Source organism: Fukomys damarensis, unplaced genomic scaffold, assembly GCF_012274545.1.
Source record: "Fukomys damarensis isolate Sample0158 unplaced genomic scaffold, DMR_v1.0_HiC HiC_scaffold_32, whole genome shotgun sequence".
NCBI classification, from domain to species: Eukaryota; Metazoa; Chordata; class Mammalia; order Rodentia; family Bathyergidae; genus Fukomys; species Fukomys damarensis.
Window position 1 is genome coordinate 16,083,053 of NW_022900944.1, and position 16,903 is coordinate 16,099,955.

Genomic DNA, 16,903 nt, shown 5'->3' on the forward strand with positions numbered 1-16,903 from the left:
CACTGAGGCTGGATGGGTCCAAGCAGATCCCCTGAGGTGTCTGTAGTATCCACTGAGCCCGGGAAGATCCCCAGCTCTTTATTCCACCCTTTCTGGCAGGACCCGGAGGCCATTGGTGGCACCTAGGAAGGGTCCTGCTGTTTTATAGGTAAGAGAACAAGTCCTGGCAGGAAGGGGCTAGCCTGGCACCATCCAATATCCTCAACCTGAGAAGTAGGGTGTTGTTACGGGGGAAACTGAGGCTCAGAGGGGAAATGACTGGTGCTCAGTCTCGCCAAGATGAAGCTCAGGTAACAACTGGGCACGTCCTTAGGCGCCCTCTCCCTGTCCTGACAGTTAGGGTATTTCTCCCCTTCCCCACCCCCGGGAGCTGCTGGGCTGCCTGGACCCTCTCTGGGCTGAGGAACTGGTCCACTGGGTCTGCGTCTGCTCAGCTCCATCCCTGAGGGCTCCCTCCGAGCTGCCTCTCCTGCCTTTGATGCAAATTCTTGCACTTTACCGATAATATTCTGGGCTCTTCTTAACACGAGGGGGTCAGCTTCGAGGCATCTCGGCAATTTATAATTCTTGAAAATTCTGTTTGGTGACACGAGTTAGCATTTAATAGACACCCTGCCACCTCCTCTCTCCCTATTGTGACAAGCTCCTGGCAGAATCCTTTTGAGACTCAGGGTAATTGCACCACGCTGCGAAAGGAAGACCACGTTGCGCTCGAGTGCGTCTCAAAAACGTCTCCACAATAGACCGTCAGGTACGAGTTTGCTGGGCTTCAAGGTAACGATTTAAACTTAATTTGACCCTTGATGAGGGAGCCTGCGTTTCCGGTCGGACGCAGCCTTTCAGTTTGGGCTTGTCTGCCATGACTTCAATGGCAGCACAAATAATTCCTTCATAACAAGTGCCTGTCAGAGGGTGTCTGCTGCTGACAGCTAATATAGAATTATTGCCCCTGAATGCATTTCTGTAATTACTTCCCAGAGATCTGTCTTTGTGTTAGAAGACATTTCACACTTTAGTAACATAAGTGTTTTGGGAGAGCATGAGCAATAATTATGAAGTCTTTCCATGAAAATAAACCCCCCAAAATTATAAAAGCTAATGCTAAAATTGGTTAGAGTCAAGGAGGAATTTCACTTGAATTGGATTCATGTGTATTTATTCAGAGTATAATAACCTTCCCTGTATGGGAACTTTTTCTTTCTTTTTTTTTTTTTTTTTAAACAAAAGCAATAATGATACGAAGAGCCCACTTTCTAATTTTTGAGCCATACTGAAGTTGAAAACTGATTAAAAGTGACAAGTTGCTTGAGACTGAATAAAGAGGCATCATCATGGAGCCCTGATAGGAGACATTTGCAGTAATGGAAAATGAAATGATTCACAGTGTGATCAATAAAAAATTAGCAGCATTTAATAAAAGGTTTCTGCTTCATGTTGACTAAAGAACATCGTGAGCAGTTTGAAATCCGAGTTAAGTGATGGTTTGAGGATGAGCCTGGGGGTGGGGGTGTGGGGCGTGGGATGTGTGTGTGTGCATATAGATCACGCCGAAATTGGCCATCCTGGGAGGTGGGCAGGCCCCTTGGGTGGTTCTGGAAGCTTCCTTCGCGCTGCCCACTTGACCTCTAACCTGTGGTTCACCCTCCCGAGCCTCTCTCCTGGCTGTGTGGGAATGTGTACCATGCAGCCTCCTCAGTCTCTCCCCTCCCCAAGGGGGCCTGTGGTTGAAGGCCGGGTTTGCTTGTGGAGGCCCGCAGACCCCTGTGGCTGGGGTGTCAGTGTGGCCCTGGACCAGTGGCTTTGTGCTCTCTGCTGCCTTAGGAATCCAGATTTCAGGAGATGTCCTGGCAAGCCTTATAGCCCACTTGTGGGACTCCAAACACCCTCTTGGGGGAGTGAAATCAGCAAGTGAATGAGGTTAAGTGGTGGAGAGACCCCCACGGTCCCTGGGAGCCCACTGCTGGCAAGGGTCCTTGGAGGTGGGCTGGGGCCACCTTCCTGCCCCAGGACAGGGAGCTGCAAGGGGAAGCGTGGTGGGGGCCGGGTTTTTGGAAGCTGATTGTGCTGCCATTTGGCTTTTCCCTCAGTAGCACCAACATGGTACAAAGCACTTTGTCAGACCTGCTCGTTCCTCCAGGGGACACTTTGGTAGTCCCACGGCTCAGCCACATACCAGGCTGTCTCTGTGCCCAACAGCTGGTTAATTTGGGGGAACTTTTTTTCCTAGTACTGGGGGTTGAGCCCTTGTCTTTGCACCGAGCTCCATACATCCCCAGCCTTTTAAAAAATAATATGTTATTTATTTTGAGACAAGGTCTCACTAAATTACCCAGGGTGGTATGACAGGTCTGCACCACCACACCAGCCAGCAGCTGGCTAATTTTTAAGGGCTTAAATAGTCTCTGTGCTGCAGCTGGAGGGAGAGGGACTCCAGGGCCACCTGTGGACCCTAGGTTGAAGGTCGCTGGAGGAGGAAATCAACTGACCTCTGGTTACCTGTGGTTCCCCAGGACCAGAGATCCCCTGCCTCCTGAGTGAGTGGGCAGGACCAGGCACCTGTTCCCGGCTCTATTCCACAACCTCATCCCTGCCCACTGATCCGGGCTGGATCTTTAGGTGTCAGGGTGGGAAAGACCCATCACCGTTCCACACAGATCTTTATTTTCTGGGTGCTGGGTGCTGAGGGTAAGGGAGGGGAGCAGGGGCAACAAGGGGAGGAGGAGGTGTTCACTGAGTGCCCAGAGCTTCCCTAGGGACCCCACCCGGAGGAAACCAAGACTCATGAGTGGAGCCCTAGAAGGCCAGCAGGAGTTGCTGTGAACAGTGTCTACCAGGTGCTGCTGCGTGGAGGCAGTGCAGGGAGCAGGCAGAAACGGTGCTTCAGCTGTGCAGCGGTAGCACCTCGAGTTCTGTCGCTGGCCTGCCCCTGCGCAGCGACAGATAGCTAAGGTGCACAGTTTTAAAACTTGCCACTTCCTAGCCCTGCCTTAATCTACAGATGGGCCAACTGAGGCCCAGAGAGGAACATCTTTCCTGGAATCCACAGCAATCCTGCTGTGGCCCCCTGTGTTCTGAGCTCTCTGTCTGCATCTTGAGTTTGTCTTTGATCCCGAGCCAAGCTCCCCTCATCTAGCCACTGGTTCTGTTTTTAGGGGTAGTGCTACTCCACTGTCTATTTTTTCCTCATGGGGCCCTTCTTTCTGCAGCCTCCACAAGGGGGATGATTTTCGGCCCAGCATTCTCACCTTGAGCCTCTCGTCAGGACCAGGAGCTATTAGGAGTGCCAGGCCCTGGCGCTGGCCACAAAGTGGCTGGATTTCTCGAGCTCCCCATGATGCCCTGGCCATCTTCCTCCCCTGCCTACCTCTGGTCCTGCTTCTCCATCTACTTCTTCCAGAGATAGCACATGGATAGTACCCTGAGGGCAGAATGGGCACTGCCTCAGGAGGTCACGAGGAAGTAACAGCATACAATTTTCATGGTTCCAAGGTGGCTTTGTCCAACTGTTCTTCATTACTGCACGTGGTGAGATCAGTTTTATTAAGACTGTAAGGCTTGGAGGAGTGTCACTGTTAGCTACTTGCTAGAAAAATATAATTTCCTTTTCAGTGAGGACGTTTTGAATGCTTTGTCTTCCTCCTTTCTATTCCTCTCCTCCTTCCTTCCCTCCCATCTTCCCTCTTAGCTTCTTACTCAGCCCTGCCTGCCACAGCCAGGAAGCTGGTGCAGGTGTGCAGTGTGGCAAGGCTGCCATTTCCCTTTGCCTTCTTGGGGTGAGCTCAGCACTCGAACAGCCCCGGGAGTAGGGTACAGCCATTCATTCTTTTATTTATGGGACACCTGGCAAGGACAAGGTGCTTGTTCAGGAAGTCAGCCTCATCAGGGTACGAAGCTGTGGTTTGATCTTTGCTGCATCTGTAGCACTGAGAATAGTGGGTGGCACCTAGGTAGTAGGTGCTTAGTAAATGACTATAGATGTGGAATATTTGTGTCTGGCATGGCTGCAGCTTTTGGAGAGCTTACAGAGCAGAGCCCCAGAGCAAGGTCACTGGGAAGGTGGCACTCCTTGGGGGAAGCTCACAAAACCTGAGTATGCAGTTATCCCACGCTCACGTTCTAGGGGAGGAAGCTGAGGCTCAGAAGTATGTTACAATGTCCCTAGAAAGTGGACATGAACCTAGGTCCTGAGTCTCCAGAGCCAGAGACACTGTCAGCGTGCCCACTGATCTTCCTGACTGATTGTGACTGGGCAGGTGGCCCTGTCCTTGAAGGGCCCTGGTTGTTTGAGACTCTCCCCCAGCTGCATCTGGCCTTCTAAAGTACATCGCTTGGCCCATACTGTGTTTCTTCAAACTTGAACGTTTAAAAATCCAGAGATGGTACATAAAGATACAGATTTCCGTGTTTAAGAAAAAATAGCTGATATGGTCACATTGGGTGCGTTGTTTCCATGGGATTACCTTGTAGAGATGTTGAGCAGGGACCATGCTATAGTGTGGGCTTCTACACACCTCTCCCTGTTTAACCAGTCTCCCCAGGCCCTTTCCATTTATTTTTATGATTTGTGTTATGGTGGAGGACAGGAACACGGTGATATTGGGTCCATTCATTTTCTCTGTCACTCAGCTGAGTCTCTTTGTCCTTCTGTGAAATGGTTCTGAAGGTCACACTTCCCTTCCTGGGTGGAGTAGGATGGGACAAATCAGCTCTGATGGGAGGAAAGCCTTTGCCACTATGTTGCTAGTCATTTTCGGCCTCAGGTTCTAATATGCCTGACAATTAAGGAGATTCCCCAGAAGATTTCAGGCCTTTCCATGGTCAACTGCGGACAGGCCCTTGAGGCCAGCTAGGATGGAGCATCTCAGATAGGTTTGGACGATACAGCCAGGCCAGGTGCAGAGTCACAGACCACAACAGCACCATCAGCCCTGATTGGGAGAGAAACAGGAACCTCAGACAGCCATCCAGAAGTTTCTTCCTTACTTAAGAAGCAGAACTTGGACGGCAAATTATGTGTTGAAGTATTTGCCCGCAGCTCTGCTGCCAAGGGCACCCTTTAGGCTGAGTGTTAAATGTTACCCTGCGGTCTGCCCTGCAAATATTTTAAACCTGAAGATAACTCATGGCTGCCTCGCAGAATCTGGGGCCAGCATTAGACCCATAAACAGGGGCCCTAATTAGAGTCTCCGTGCCCAGCCCAGCCTCACCCTGTGCAGCATCCCCAGCAGGCTGGTGAGAAAGGGTTCTCTGAGAGGCCTTCTCTTCTTCAGCACATGGAATCACTGCTAAGCCAATGCTTTGACCCAGTGCCCCTACTCTGCAAGTGCTTCCTGCCCCCAGGAACATGTTTGGAGGAAGCAGATAGATTACTCGGATGGAGTGTGTATTTTCCATTTAAAAAATAAATAATATTGCTCCAGGGTACTACTGCTTTGAAATGGTAGAGACCTTCTTGGACTGGTTTTCCCTCAGCCACCTATAGGGGGCGAACAGAGGAAAAGTCGGCTTGTGAGTGGTGGAAGAAATCTGTCAAACCACCCCGTGCAGACCTGAGTCCGAGAACATGCTCCTTCAGGGAAGAGGGGGCTTGTGACTCACTCAGGGTCACACAGCCTGGAAGGGTAGCTCCACGGCTTTCCTCCTCTATCAGAGTGGATTTTATAGGGTGGAGGGTTGTGGACATTTTTGTTCCTTTCACAGGGATGTGTGTCCTGGCGCTCTGCACCCTTTTCCATCCTTAGGAGCATGAGAACTCCTGCCAGGCCTCCCTGGCTGCACGATGTTTCCACCTCTCATCTGTTATGGTGTAGCACGTGTCCACCTGAAGAGAGGCAATCAGGCAGCCATCGTAAGATGCCATTTTTGTCACGGACCGGTTGTCAGGCTTTGTATTTATTATGTCATTAAAATAATTTCACTTAACTAAATGACTCTCACAGAGGGGGAATGATTTGTCCAAGGTTCGCATTTGTTAAATAGTGAGATGTGGATTTGAATCCACACAAGCTGGCTCCGAAGTCTGTGCTTTTTGTGTTCTTTCTCTGTCCTTCTGATGGCCCACGTACCGTGTAGCTAGCTGTCTGCTGCACGTGTGGGTTGTTACTTAACGACCGTCTTTATTTCCTCAGCCCCCCTGGACTCTGTACCAGAGTCGATGTTTCCTGGCCAACCCCAAGTCATGTCTGGAATTCAGCCTGGGGGTCCTGCTTCCCGTGAAGTGGGCCATGTGGTCCCTTCCAGGTCTGATCAGGAGAAGAGGCAAGAAGCAGGGAAGCCCTTCCTTTGACCCAGTGCTCGGGCTGACTGCTGCCACTCTCACCTGGCACTGTGCCTGGCTCTGCTCCTCTCTCCCTGCCCTCATCACCCCTGCCTGTACCCTTCCTCTTCCTGCTGACCCGTTGTTCCTGCTTGGTTCCTAGCTGTGTCAGTAGTCACACATTCAGGAGGCCTCACCTCCACCTGGCCCTGTAGGAGAGGATGATGTCCGTCATGGTTATTGATGAAGCAGGAATCAGAGGCTTGGGCAAGGGAGGTGACTTAGTCCTGGTCACGCACAGCGGGGACGGGGCCTCCTAGAGTGATCTTTAGAACACAGATCCCTGACGCAGCCCAGGGCCACCGTGCTGTCCATTTATTGCTTATACTTCCGTGGTGGTGTTTACCTACTCACCTGTTCATTCATTCCCAAAGTTTCTATTTATTAAGTAACTTTTCTGTGCCGGGCTTTGTGGCCACCAAGATAAATAGGGCTGGAGGCACCCTATAAGTTATAGCGAATATGCATGTAGTATGCCTGGCCCACAGTAGACACTCAGTAAACAGTTTTGGGATGAACAAAGGTAGGTGTATATTGCTGGCACTGGTGCGTCTTGTGCCTTTTTAGTTCTGCTGTTATTTTCGCTGTCCTGGGCAAATGGAAGCTGCTTCTGACCTCCCACCTCCACTGTGTGGCTACTCATTGGGGCCCCTAAGGTAGGACTTCATGGACCTTTGGGAGGTTCTCAGGGTACTCAGGGCTCCACTCCTGCCAGCTGGTTCCCGGGGTACCTCCTGGGAAGGGCAGAGGCCGGTTCTGGGTGAGATTCTGATCTGCTCACTGGCCAGGGGCTGGAGGGAGTAACTCCCTGGTGTTCCTGGCTGAATCTTGCAGCTAGCTCCTGACAGGGGCAAGGCCCTCACATCCCTGACTCTGAGAGGCAGGAAATGTCCTACTTCCGGACCTGGCAGCCTACAGGAAACCTGGCTCCCGAGGACCTCTCCTCTTTCCCCATTTCCTGGCACTGGATTTGACCAGCTGTCTCCTGTTTAGCTCTTCCTCAGCCATTCCCTTTTGGCCCTTCCATGTAGCAGTGAAGGTGAGCTGGGTTTGAATCCTGCTCTGCCTTTACCTGTGATCCTGCCTTTACCTTTGTTTGCTTCCCCACCTGAAAAGCGAGGATACCAGTGTACCTATGGCATAAGTTTTTGTGACGGTGGAGATGGGGTAATGCGAGTGTAAAACAGTGCGTGGAAGTGGTCAGGTAGTGGTCAGTGTCACTTTTGGCTGCGGGAGAAGCCCGGGCCACCTGTCTCCATCCTGACCTGACAAGGCCTCTGCTGCTCCTTCCCCCAAGCGGGTGTGAGGCCTCCTGTCTGGCCGCATAGCCCTTTTCTTTGGAGTCCCGCTGACCTCCCCTCACATAGTTGCCCCTCCCAGAAGCTCTTTCTTAAAGCCTGTGTTTCAGTGAGATAGGAAAGTGAGTACTTTCTAATGAAGAGCCATGTAGACTGAAGGTTTAGTTATGACTTCTCTCTGTTCACAGGAATCCTTCTAAGCCTGTCCCTTCAGGGGCTGTGGCTTTACAGGGTATGGTGTTTTGAAGTCTGCTGGTCAGGAAGAAGGTGGTGAGACAGCAGCCCCATTATAAATGTTTGATTGAGCCATTTGAGAAGCTAAGAGTTGGCCTTTTTTTTAATACCTAAAAAGTGGCATCTTTAGCTGGGCACAGCTTATACCTATAAGCCTAGCATTTGGGAGGCTGAAGCAGGAGGATTGCTGCAAGTTCGAGGCCAGCCTGGACTACATAGTGAGTGCTAGGCCAGCCTGAACTATACATAGTAAGAACCTGTCCCAAAAAAAACAAAGCAGAAAAGAAAAGACTCCATCCCTTCAAGTGGCATCTTTATGTGGTTCAACCTGATACTTAACCATCTATCAATGAATGTGTTGCAACCCTCCTTCCTCTCATCCCTATCTGTGTGGACACTGGGACCTACTTCTTTTAAATTAATCCATTTTTCTACTTATTCAGCATTTACTGGGCACTGCCGTGTCCATCTGTCCACCAGGGCCTGGGTGGACAGTACTGAGCAAAAACCAACAGAGCACCAGCCCTCATGGAGCTTGTCTGCAGGGAGTGCTCCTGCTAGCTACAGCTATGTAACAAACTACTCCAAATTGAGTGCCCTAAGGCGGCAATCTGTTACTATTCTGTGGGTCAACAGGGTTTGGTTGACAGTGACACTTTGATCTCTTGTACTTGTGTAGTCATACAGCAGGTGTTTGCTGAATGCCTGTCTGCGCTGGATTTCCAAGATGGCGCACTCTCATGGCTGCCAGTGGTGTGGAGCCCTGTTGGGGCTGCTGGACGAAGGGCCTCTATTTGCTGTCCCCATATGGCTTGGGCTTCCCATAGCCTGGTACCTGGGCTCCCAGGCAGAGTGTCCCAAGAGACAAGGAGGCCCAGGGCAAACTTGGCTGTCTGGCCTAGTCTCAGAAGCCTTGAACATCACTTCTGTTGCTTTCACTTGGTCCAGAAATCACTAAGGCTAGCCAAAGCACAAGGAAGGTATGCAGGGGAATTATATCTGCCCTATGGATGGCGGTGTCAAGGGCTCACCATCGAAGAGCAGGTAGGGTAGGGAGTATTGACGCTGTCTCTGGAAATTGCAGTCTGCCCTAGTGAGACAGATCTGGAACATCAGCCCTCAAAAGTAGGAGTGCACTTTGTGTCAAGTGCCTTGACAGCAAAGAGAGTGAGCTAGGGGAACGAAAATCTCCCTGATATTGCGGTAGGCCTGTGGGTAATCCTTGAGATGGGGTGGGAGTTAGAGGAATCTTCTTGGTGGGGAATAGGGGCATGAAACTCTTGTGGAAGCCACTCGACAGTTAAAAGAATTGAAAGGGTGTGAGGCTGTGCAGGGCAGGGATAGAGCAGAGAGGTCAGCAGAGCCCTTATGGAGCCTTAGCAGCCATGACAAGGACCCCGCATTTGACTTTGTGGGATTTACAAGTTCTCCAACACTGACCTCTTTCCCATCAAGTCTCTGCTATGGGAGACTGTGGCAGTGTGGTTGAGAGTCAGATATCCTGACCCTGCCACCAGATTAAGCTTGGTTATCTTGCAGAGCCCTGGTTTCCTCACTTGGAAAACCGGGACATGATGGCGACAGCTCGTAGGAATATCTAGCTGTCTGTTTGGAAGGGGCCGGCACATAGCAAGTGCTTGGTCCATGCTGGCCACTCTTGGTAGATGCTGAGCAAAAGCTGAACATGTGCAAGCTGGCAGGCGGCCACACCGTGGGCTGTTAGTGGGAGTGGGAGGTGACAGCTTCATCACCTGGATGGAGAGGACAGGAGTCTATGAGCCACTTTGCTTTCTCACTCTGTGCATATAGCCACGAGGGAGAGGGCCTTTTCTGGACGAGTCTTCAAGCTGCTGCTGACAATCTCTAGAAGAGCTGGGGCTGGTGGGAGGGAAGGGAGCTATGGGTCTATTTTCAGGAAGTTCTTCATAGCCTTTGAGGCCTCTGCAGAGCAGAAGCAAGTTGGCCGTCTTCTCCCAGCCTGCTGACTTTGCTTCGTTGGGCCTGGGTGGCTGGAGGGGCCATGGGTCAAACATAGTTTAAGTCCAGAAGGTCACTGTGTTGGAAACAAGAGGCAGCACTTTGTCTGGGGACTTAGACGGGGTCAGATGCTCTGCCTCTGGCCTCTGACTGAACTGTGCTTGCTTAGGGCAGGCACCCGAGTGTGGACTTCTGCGGCTAGAAAGGGCAACACTGACCAGATGGGACTGTGTCAAAGAAGCTGGGGAATCCTGTCCTCTGCCACCAGAGTCTTACTGAGCACCAGCTCAGTGTGGGCTGGGGAAAGAGGAGACCCCAGATGATGCTCCAGGGAGGACTGGTACCTTCAATACTGAACGTCAAGAGCTGAGGTCCCCAGGAGGTGAAAGGTGCGCTGCACAATTAGCAGCAGAATGTGTAGGCCCTGTTTTGTGTATGACTTTGGGGTGACCTTGCAGAGCCTCAGTTTTATCTTCTGCAGTTGGAAAAATAATATACTGCTGAGCATGACCGAGCCTTGCAAGTAGTCCAGCCTGAGAGGGCTTTCAGATCTCAAGGTCCTAATACTTTGGAGTCTGTAGAAGAGCCCTGGGGACCGGGTTTTTAGAGAAGTCTCATCCCTTAAAATTTTTGCGAGCCACTGAATCTGCTTCTGGCTTCAGCTTCCTAAGGGTCAGGCCGGCTGAGCTTGCGACCCCCCCGGGGGCCAGGTGATGAGGCCCAGGCCTTCACCTCCCCAAACTGCCTTCCATCTCCCCTCGGCCCTCCTTGCTTCCCCACCCCTTCCTGCAGAGCCACCCTGCCTTCCCATTAGTAGCCAGCCGTAGGGGAGGTGACAGTTCCTTAAAACAGATTTATACTCTTGGATGACTTTATGGGCTTTTGCCTTATAAAAACCGGAGAGTTGACATTCTGATTTATCTACTCCCAACCCAACAGGATGTACCAGATTTAAAGAGATCAAATGCATTGTAATGTTTGTGGTTCCAGTTGTGGATTAGATGAGCTATTATAGAAAGTGCTGCCAAGTAAATATGGCAAAAAAATAATAACAAGGGAATAATTTAAATATATCCATTAAATTGTGTGTTAAGTAAAGTAGCACAAGCATGGTGCAGAATACAACTTACTATCTGGAGAGTCAATGTAGTAGATAAAGCTTGAATTATGGTTCTTTTTTATCCTCTACAGAACATTTTTTTATTAAGGGAAAAGACAGTAAACTAGGAATTTCAGAGACAGGCGCTTGAGTGTGTAACCATGGTTGTGTGATGACTTGTAATACTGAGGGCCCTAAATGATATTTCTCATTTCTTTGCTTTCTATTTCTTGCTGTTTGCTGCCGCTGCAGCAGATCAGATTCCTGAGATAAATACACTGCCTGGCTTTTAATGGGATTTCTGTATTGCTGGGAGTTGGCTTGTTCTGATAATAAAAGAACCTAAAAACTGTACATCCCTTAATTGGTAAGAAGAGAGATGTTTTGATGGGCCACAAATGGAAACATTGATTTTTACTGCCTCCGCGGCGTGTCATGCACCGTTCTCTGCCACGGAAGGCAGCAGCTGGCTTTCCGATGAGCTGATTTGTGTTCCCAGGTTCTTGATGCCGGGTGCTTGGAAGTGTGTGTTCTGTGCGGACAGGAGAAATAGAGCCCTTAATAATATTATGTGCTCCTAAATTGAAATATTTATAAGACTGTGGTTTCCACCTCAAATAGAATGTATTCTTAGTTTCATGTCTCTCTTTTTGCTCTGGCAACAGGCCCTTTGGGGTATAAAGGTTGCGAGTTAAATCTTTTTTTGTAACTGTGATGTTACATGTATTCTGATACACACATACAAACACACACACATGCACATCTGTGCACACACTTTTGCATATGCATATACATTTGCATAAATATATGTATATATAATGGAGATCTCTTTGTTTGATTTCCATCAGTGCTGCCAGTTTTTGGACTGGTAACTGTTTTCCAGGACAAGTGCTTGTGGAAAGGAGACAACACACATTTTGATTTCCCAGTCCAAGGGTCCTTTATTTTAATGGGCAAGTTTAATCAGTTGACATTTATTAGGATTACTGATATATTCTTTATATTAGACTCACTGTGCTTTTCTTTGCAGTGTGATTTACAAGTTCTCGATGTGTCCTATTAATCTCTAAGATTGAGGCTGTGCTCCATTTCCCACAGATGTGTGGGAAGTGAATTAGACAAGGAGTCAGGGTGTAGAGCTGAGTGGCTGGAGGGTGATGGGTGTTGCTCTTTCTGGCTGCTCACTGGTGCCTTACTTGTGACTTAGGAATCTTAAAGCTCTCCCTCTCTGCAGGGGTCTGGGCCACATGGTCTCTTGAGGTCCCTTTAGCTCTATGATGTATGAAACTGTGAAATGGGGCTAAGCATATATCACTGTGGCTTTGAAAAAGCACAATACTCCACAAATGAAAGGCATAATTATGATTATTAAATCACTTTTATCTATGGGTTAACCATTCATTTGCACAGTGCCAAGTACAGAGTAGGTATTTGATTTCTTCAAAAATTGGCCCAATTTTTCCACAGCTGGTTCTTAGTCTAAGCAGCACCCAGGTCACAGGTGAGGAACTGGGCACGTTTAAGTTTGTGATTTGATTACACAGGGCCTTTCAAATACATGCACTAACTTTAGTCCAAAATCAAGACATCTTTGCAAAGAACTGAGCTAACATCACCACAATGGGAGGCTTATTGTGTGGAGGGTGAAAGAGGCTAAGAGGTCTCCCGGTTCTAAACTGCAAAGCTTTGGGGAAAACTACAAATTTTGAGGTGTGTTTAATGCAGCTGGTGGGGGCTCCAGAGTGTAACAAAATTGGGTTTTTAGGAGAAAAATGCTAAGGCGTTTTAACCTTCCAAAGGGTCATGACCCCCAGCAGCCATGCACAGAGGGAAGATGACAGGAAATCCCCCTAGAAGATTTGTGCCACAAATTAAAAAATCTAGTTGAGAATTATGGCACCACATGCTACAAAAAAACCCCCATATATTAATATACTGAGAGGTGTCAAAAATAATGGACCCCGGGAGGTAGAGTAATTAAATGTATCTTAATAAATGCCGGGCGATTCTTTTAAAACCCTTTCCCAAGACCCCATCAGCTGACATGGACTCTATTCTTCCTGTTGGCAGGAGGCCTAGAAGGAGAGCCGGAGTGCGATCGGAAAATCAGCCGTGCGCTGGAAGACAGGAACAGCGTGACAAGTCAAGAGGAGCGAAATGAGGACGATGAAGACATGGAGGATGAGTCAATTTACACCTGTGATCACTGTCAGCAGGACTTCGAGTCTCTGGCAGACCTGACGGACCACCGGGCCCACCGCTGTCCTGGAGGTAATGCTAAATAGCACCGGGATTCTGACAGGTGGTTACACGGATAATTGGACATAGCAACAGCTTGAAGCCTCAAGTGAGATTAAAGAATTAATAATGTAATTTTACAGTTAATGTCATTTTATTGTGGTGTCTTGGGTACCCTGTATCCACCTTTAAATAAAATTAAAAATAAAAGCAACAGCTTTCTGGCAGTCAGGAATTAGGTGGAGGCGCCCTGTCCCCACTTGTACTGTAGTACCTGGGCCTTAAGTGGTTGGGTCTGCACCCCAGGTTTGGGGATTTCTTTTTGGAAACCTGGCAATTAAGAGGTTGTTAGGGCAAAGTTAAGCAGCTTAAGTGTGGAAAGCTGCGTGAAGGAGTGAGCTGCTGCAGGGCTTGTGTTAGGACAGGGAGACTTTCAAAGGCCAAGGACAGCCTGTACAGCAGAGGACTCACTTCCACTTTGCACTTGACTTCCTGCTACACTGAATAGGAAGAGAAGAGCTAGACCTATTGTAGCCCTGTTCTCCATATACACTGCGTCTTGGAAAAGGTGTGCGTGACTAATTTACTAGGAATCTAGGACTTAGTGTGTTGTGTGTGTGTGTGTGTGTGTTGGGGGTGGGTGGGGAACTGAAGGGCATATGTGTCCTTTAGGATGTGACAGTATTGCTGTAGTGACCCACACATGACTGGCCTCTGAGACTTGCAGAGAAGAAATCCATAGCCTCTGTTTTCCTTACAGACCATCCTGAGATGTCTTCTTCCCTTGTGGTTGTTGATGAAACCTTTGGATTCTTGTTTTGTGAAAGAGTACATAAACCCTTGGGCCAGTAAAGGGGACCTGTCACCTAATTGAGGAAACTTGCTGGTAGGGAATAGATTAAAACTCAAAGCCTTGCTTCCCCCATTTCTTGAAAATTTGAAGCCAGGTGTTTGTGGAACTGCTATGACTTGCCCTCTAGTGACAGCAGTGCCTGCACAACCCTGCCTAGACCAAGTTTCTGCTTTCAACAAACCCGAGAAGGCTCTCTGTTACACTTTTGAACCCTTTGGTTCTCAGTAATCCAAATCTCTCTCACATGAAACTTGTGGTATTTCAGCTTGAGGTGGAGGCAATGGTTAGTTTAGAATCTTAAAATTTGATATGGAAAGGACCTATGGGTTTTGTTTTTCAGTCCATCATTTCCTCCAAGGTAAATACTGAGGCATCAGGAGGGAGCAGTGACCCCTCTACCAGGGTCACATAGCTCTTTGGTGGCTGAGCTAAGACTTCGCAGGATCTGGGCTGTTGACCCTCACCCTTCTTGAGAAAATAATAGCCACAGAGTATTTCTGGATTTAGCCAAAAATTGAGGTAGAATTTTCACCGTAAGAGGATGAAATACTGTCCCTGATTTAAGAAGCAGTCAACTAGCTGGGTGTAGTGGCTCATGCCAGCTATGGGGCAGTGAAGGCAAAAGGATCACAAGTTTGAAGCCAACCTGGGCAACTTAGCAAGATCCTGTCTCAAAATTAAAAATAAAAAGGGACTGGGAATATAATGTAGTTCAGTGGTAGAGTAAGTACCCTTGGGTTCAATCCACATGGCCGAAAACATAAATCAACAAAATGACCTTCTAATTAAAAGTGATTCTCTTTATTTTCTAGATGTAAGAGCAGCGAGGCCACTCCGTGCGGTTGTTAAAGCCCTCGGTAATCAGTGCTGTCTTGGGTCTCAGCCCCCGTCACTGCTGAGGCTCCTCATGATCATGTTGATTCTCAGGTCTCAGAGCCACAGTTTGACAGCAATAGTTTTCAGGTGGAGAAGGAGACTGAGACGGTGGGCCTTTATGCAGGGGTCTGTGCCAGAAAGAAGACATGGTAGCTAATTGTGCCTTGTCCTGGGTGGGCCTTGCTTTCTAGTGGCAGACCCTTCCCTTGGCAGCTTCTGACTCTGGCTGGAATCTGGGGCAGCCCTGTTCACAGGGTCCCCAGCCATCGCTGTCGGTGCCAGTGGTATCTGCTGATATCCTGTCCGTCCCTAACAGAATCCCACTAATGACCTCCATGGGGACTCTGGAGCCAGGAATATCCCCAAACCCTGGGGCATTGGAAGGGAATCAGAAATTCTTGAAGGAATAGGAGACATGACCTTGCCTAACGGCATCCCTGACAAATCCATTACCGCCCAGTAAAGGTGTGACCCACTCGGAGAGTTTCCCCACCACAAAGGAGGCGTGTGAGGAGCTATTTCCCCCAGGACCCAGGTTCTCAGGATTACCCTGTGACATGGCAGAGCACTGGGAGTTGTGTGCACTCTGCTCCTCACAGCTCTCCACCTGGGCTGCCTCTACACCCAGTTCCCTGGTTTTCCAGCTGCCTTTGCAGTGGTGTCTTTGAGGCTGTTGTGGAGAAGGAGGAGGGAGGCTTGGTATTGGAGCCCATCAGCCTGAGGTGCTCGGATGCTGTGTCCAATCTTGAACTACTCACCTTAAAAATTGTTTTATACAATGAGCTTTAGTGTAAGATGTTACTTGAAACTGGCTTTTGCTTTCATATCGGAACAAATAAAAAATGCTGTGGAGGATGAGAGGGATGTAGCTAAGTGGTAGAATGCTTCTTTAGCAGGCACAAGGCCCTAAGTTCGATCCCCAGTACAGAAAAGAAAATTCAATAGCGCCTTCTTCAGGCCAGGCTCATGGGTCTACTGGACTTTCACTGTCTTAGTCATTTCCTTTGTTGCTAGGACAAAATACTTAAGGGGAGAGAGGTTTATTCTGGCTCACAATTCAGGCCACAGTGGCTGCCTCCCAGACCTGATGACATACCACAGGGGCATGATGGAGGAGAGCTGCTCCCGACATGGTGGCCTGGAAGCAGAGCTGGAAAGGGAGATAAACCTTCATGCCCATGGTAACCCACCTCTTAACAAGAAGTCAGCTACGATGCCTCTGTAATCCAATCACATGAGGCTTTTGGGGCCATTGTAGAGCTAAACCATGACACTCATCATTGGGCATTCAGTGGAAGTCACCAACCCTGCCAACTGCTCGATGATATACAAGGAGCAAAGCAAGGGGGCATTTCTGTCCGCATGAAGGGTCCACTCTGGAGGACAGATGAGTGCTCAATAGCTCAACAAAGACATTCCAGAGAGGGCTGTACTGGCTGGAGGTGGGGCACCTGTGGCACCCAGCAGGGATCTCTGTAAACAAACAAGTCTTATGTTGAAGGAAGGTTTGTCTGTGAACTAAAGTGCTTTTTTTATTCTTTCACACAACAATCGACTCGAAACGCTTTTGTGAAGAAGTGTATGGGGATTTCTACCCACAGTGAATTCTGCAGCCACCAGCAGGGTGCCCTCGAGTTCTACTCAGTTCTAATGCTATCTATCTGGAAGTAGCTCCTGACCCTACAGGATGAGGGCTCAGTCCCCAAAACTCTACCTCTTTCCTACTTTAGATGTGAGTTGCAAGCTTCATGTTGTGACCTGTGCACCTGAGGGTTCGACTGTAAATTGGGGTTCCCACACACCCTTGTCTGCTTAGACTTAATTTGCTATAGTGGCTCCCAGAACACAGGAAACACTAAACACACAGATGGAGAGATGCAGAGTGTGGCACGGAGGAGGGGGCGGGCACTTCCAGGCCCTTTCCTGACCCTGCCTCCAGGGGCCACCACATGTTCAGCTCTCCACAGCTCTCCCAACCCTGTCCTTTGGGCTTTTATGGAGACTTCATTGTG

At 49.1% G+C, this 16,903-nt stretch overlaps 1 protein-coding gene across 1 annotated transcript in view; it reads left to right on the forward strand.

Moving 5' to 3' along the window:
- Positions 1 to 16,903, forward strand: part of Znf423 (zinc finger protein 423) — a 295,884-nt gene that overhangs the window by 70,986 nt on the left and 207,995 nt on the right. The window contains exon 3 of the mRNA XM_010629036.3: positions 12,995 to 13,195. Coding sequence (XP_010627338.1) covers positions 13,099 to 13,195 — 97 coding nt within the window. The 5' untranslated portion in view covers positions 12,995 to 13,098. The remainder of the gene's footprint in view (positions 1 to 12,994; positions 13,196 to 16,903) is intronic.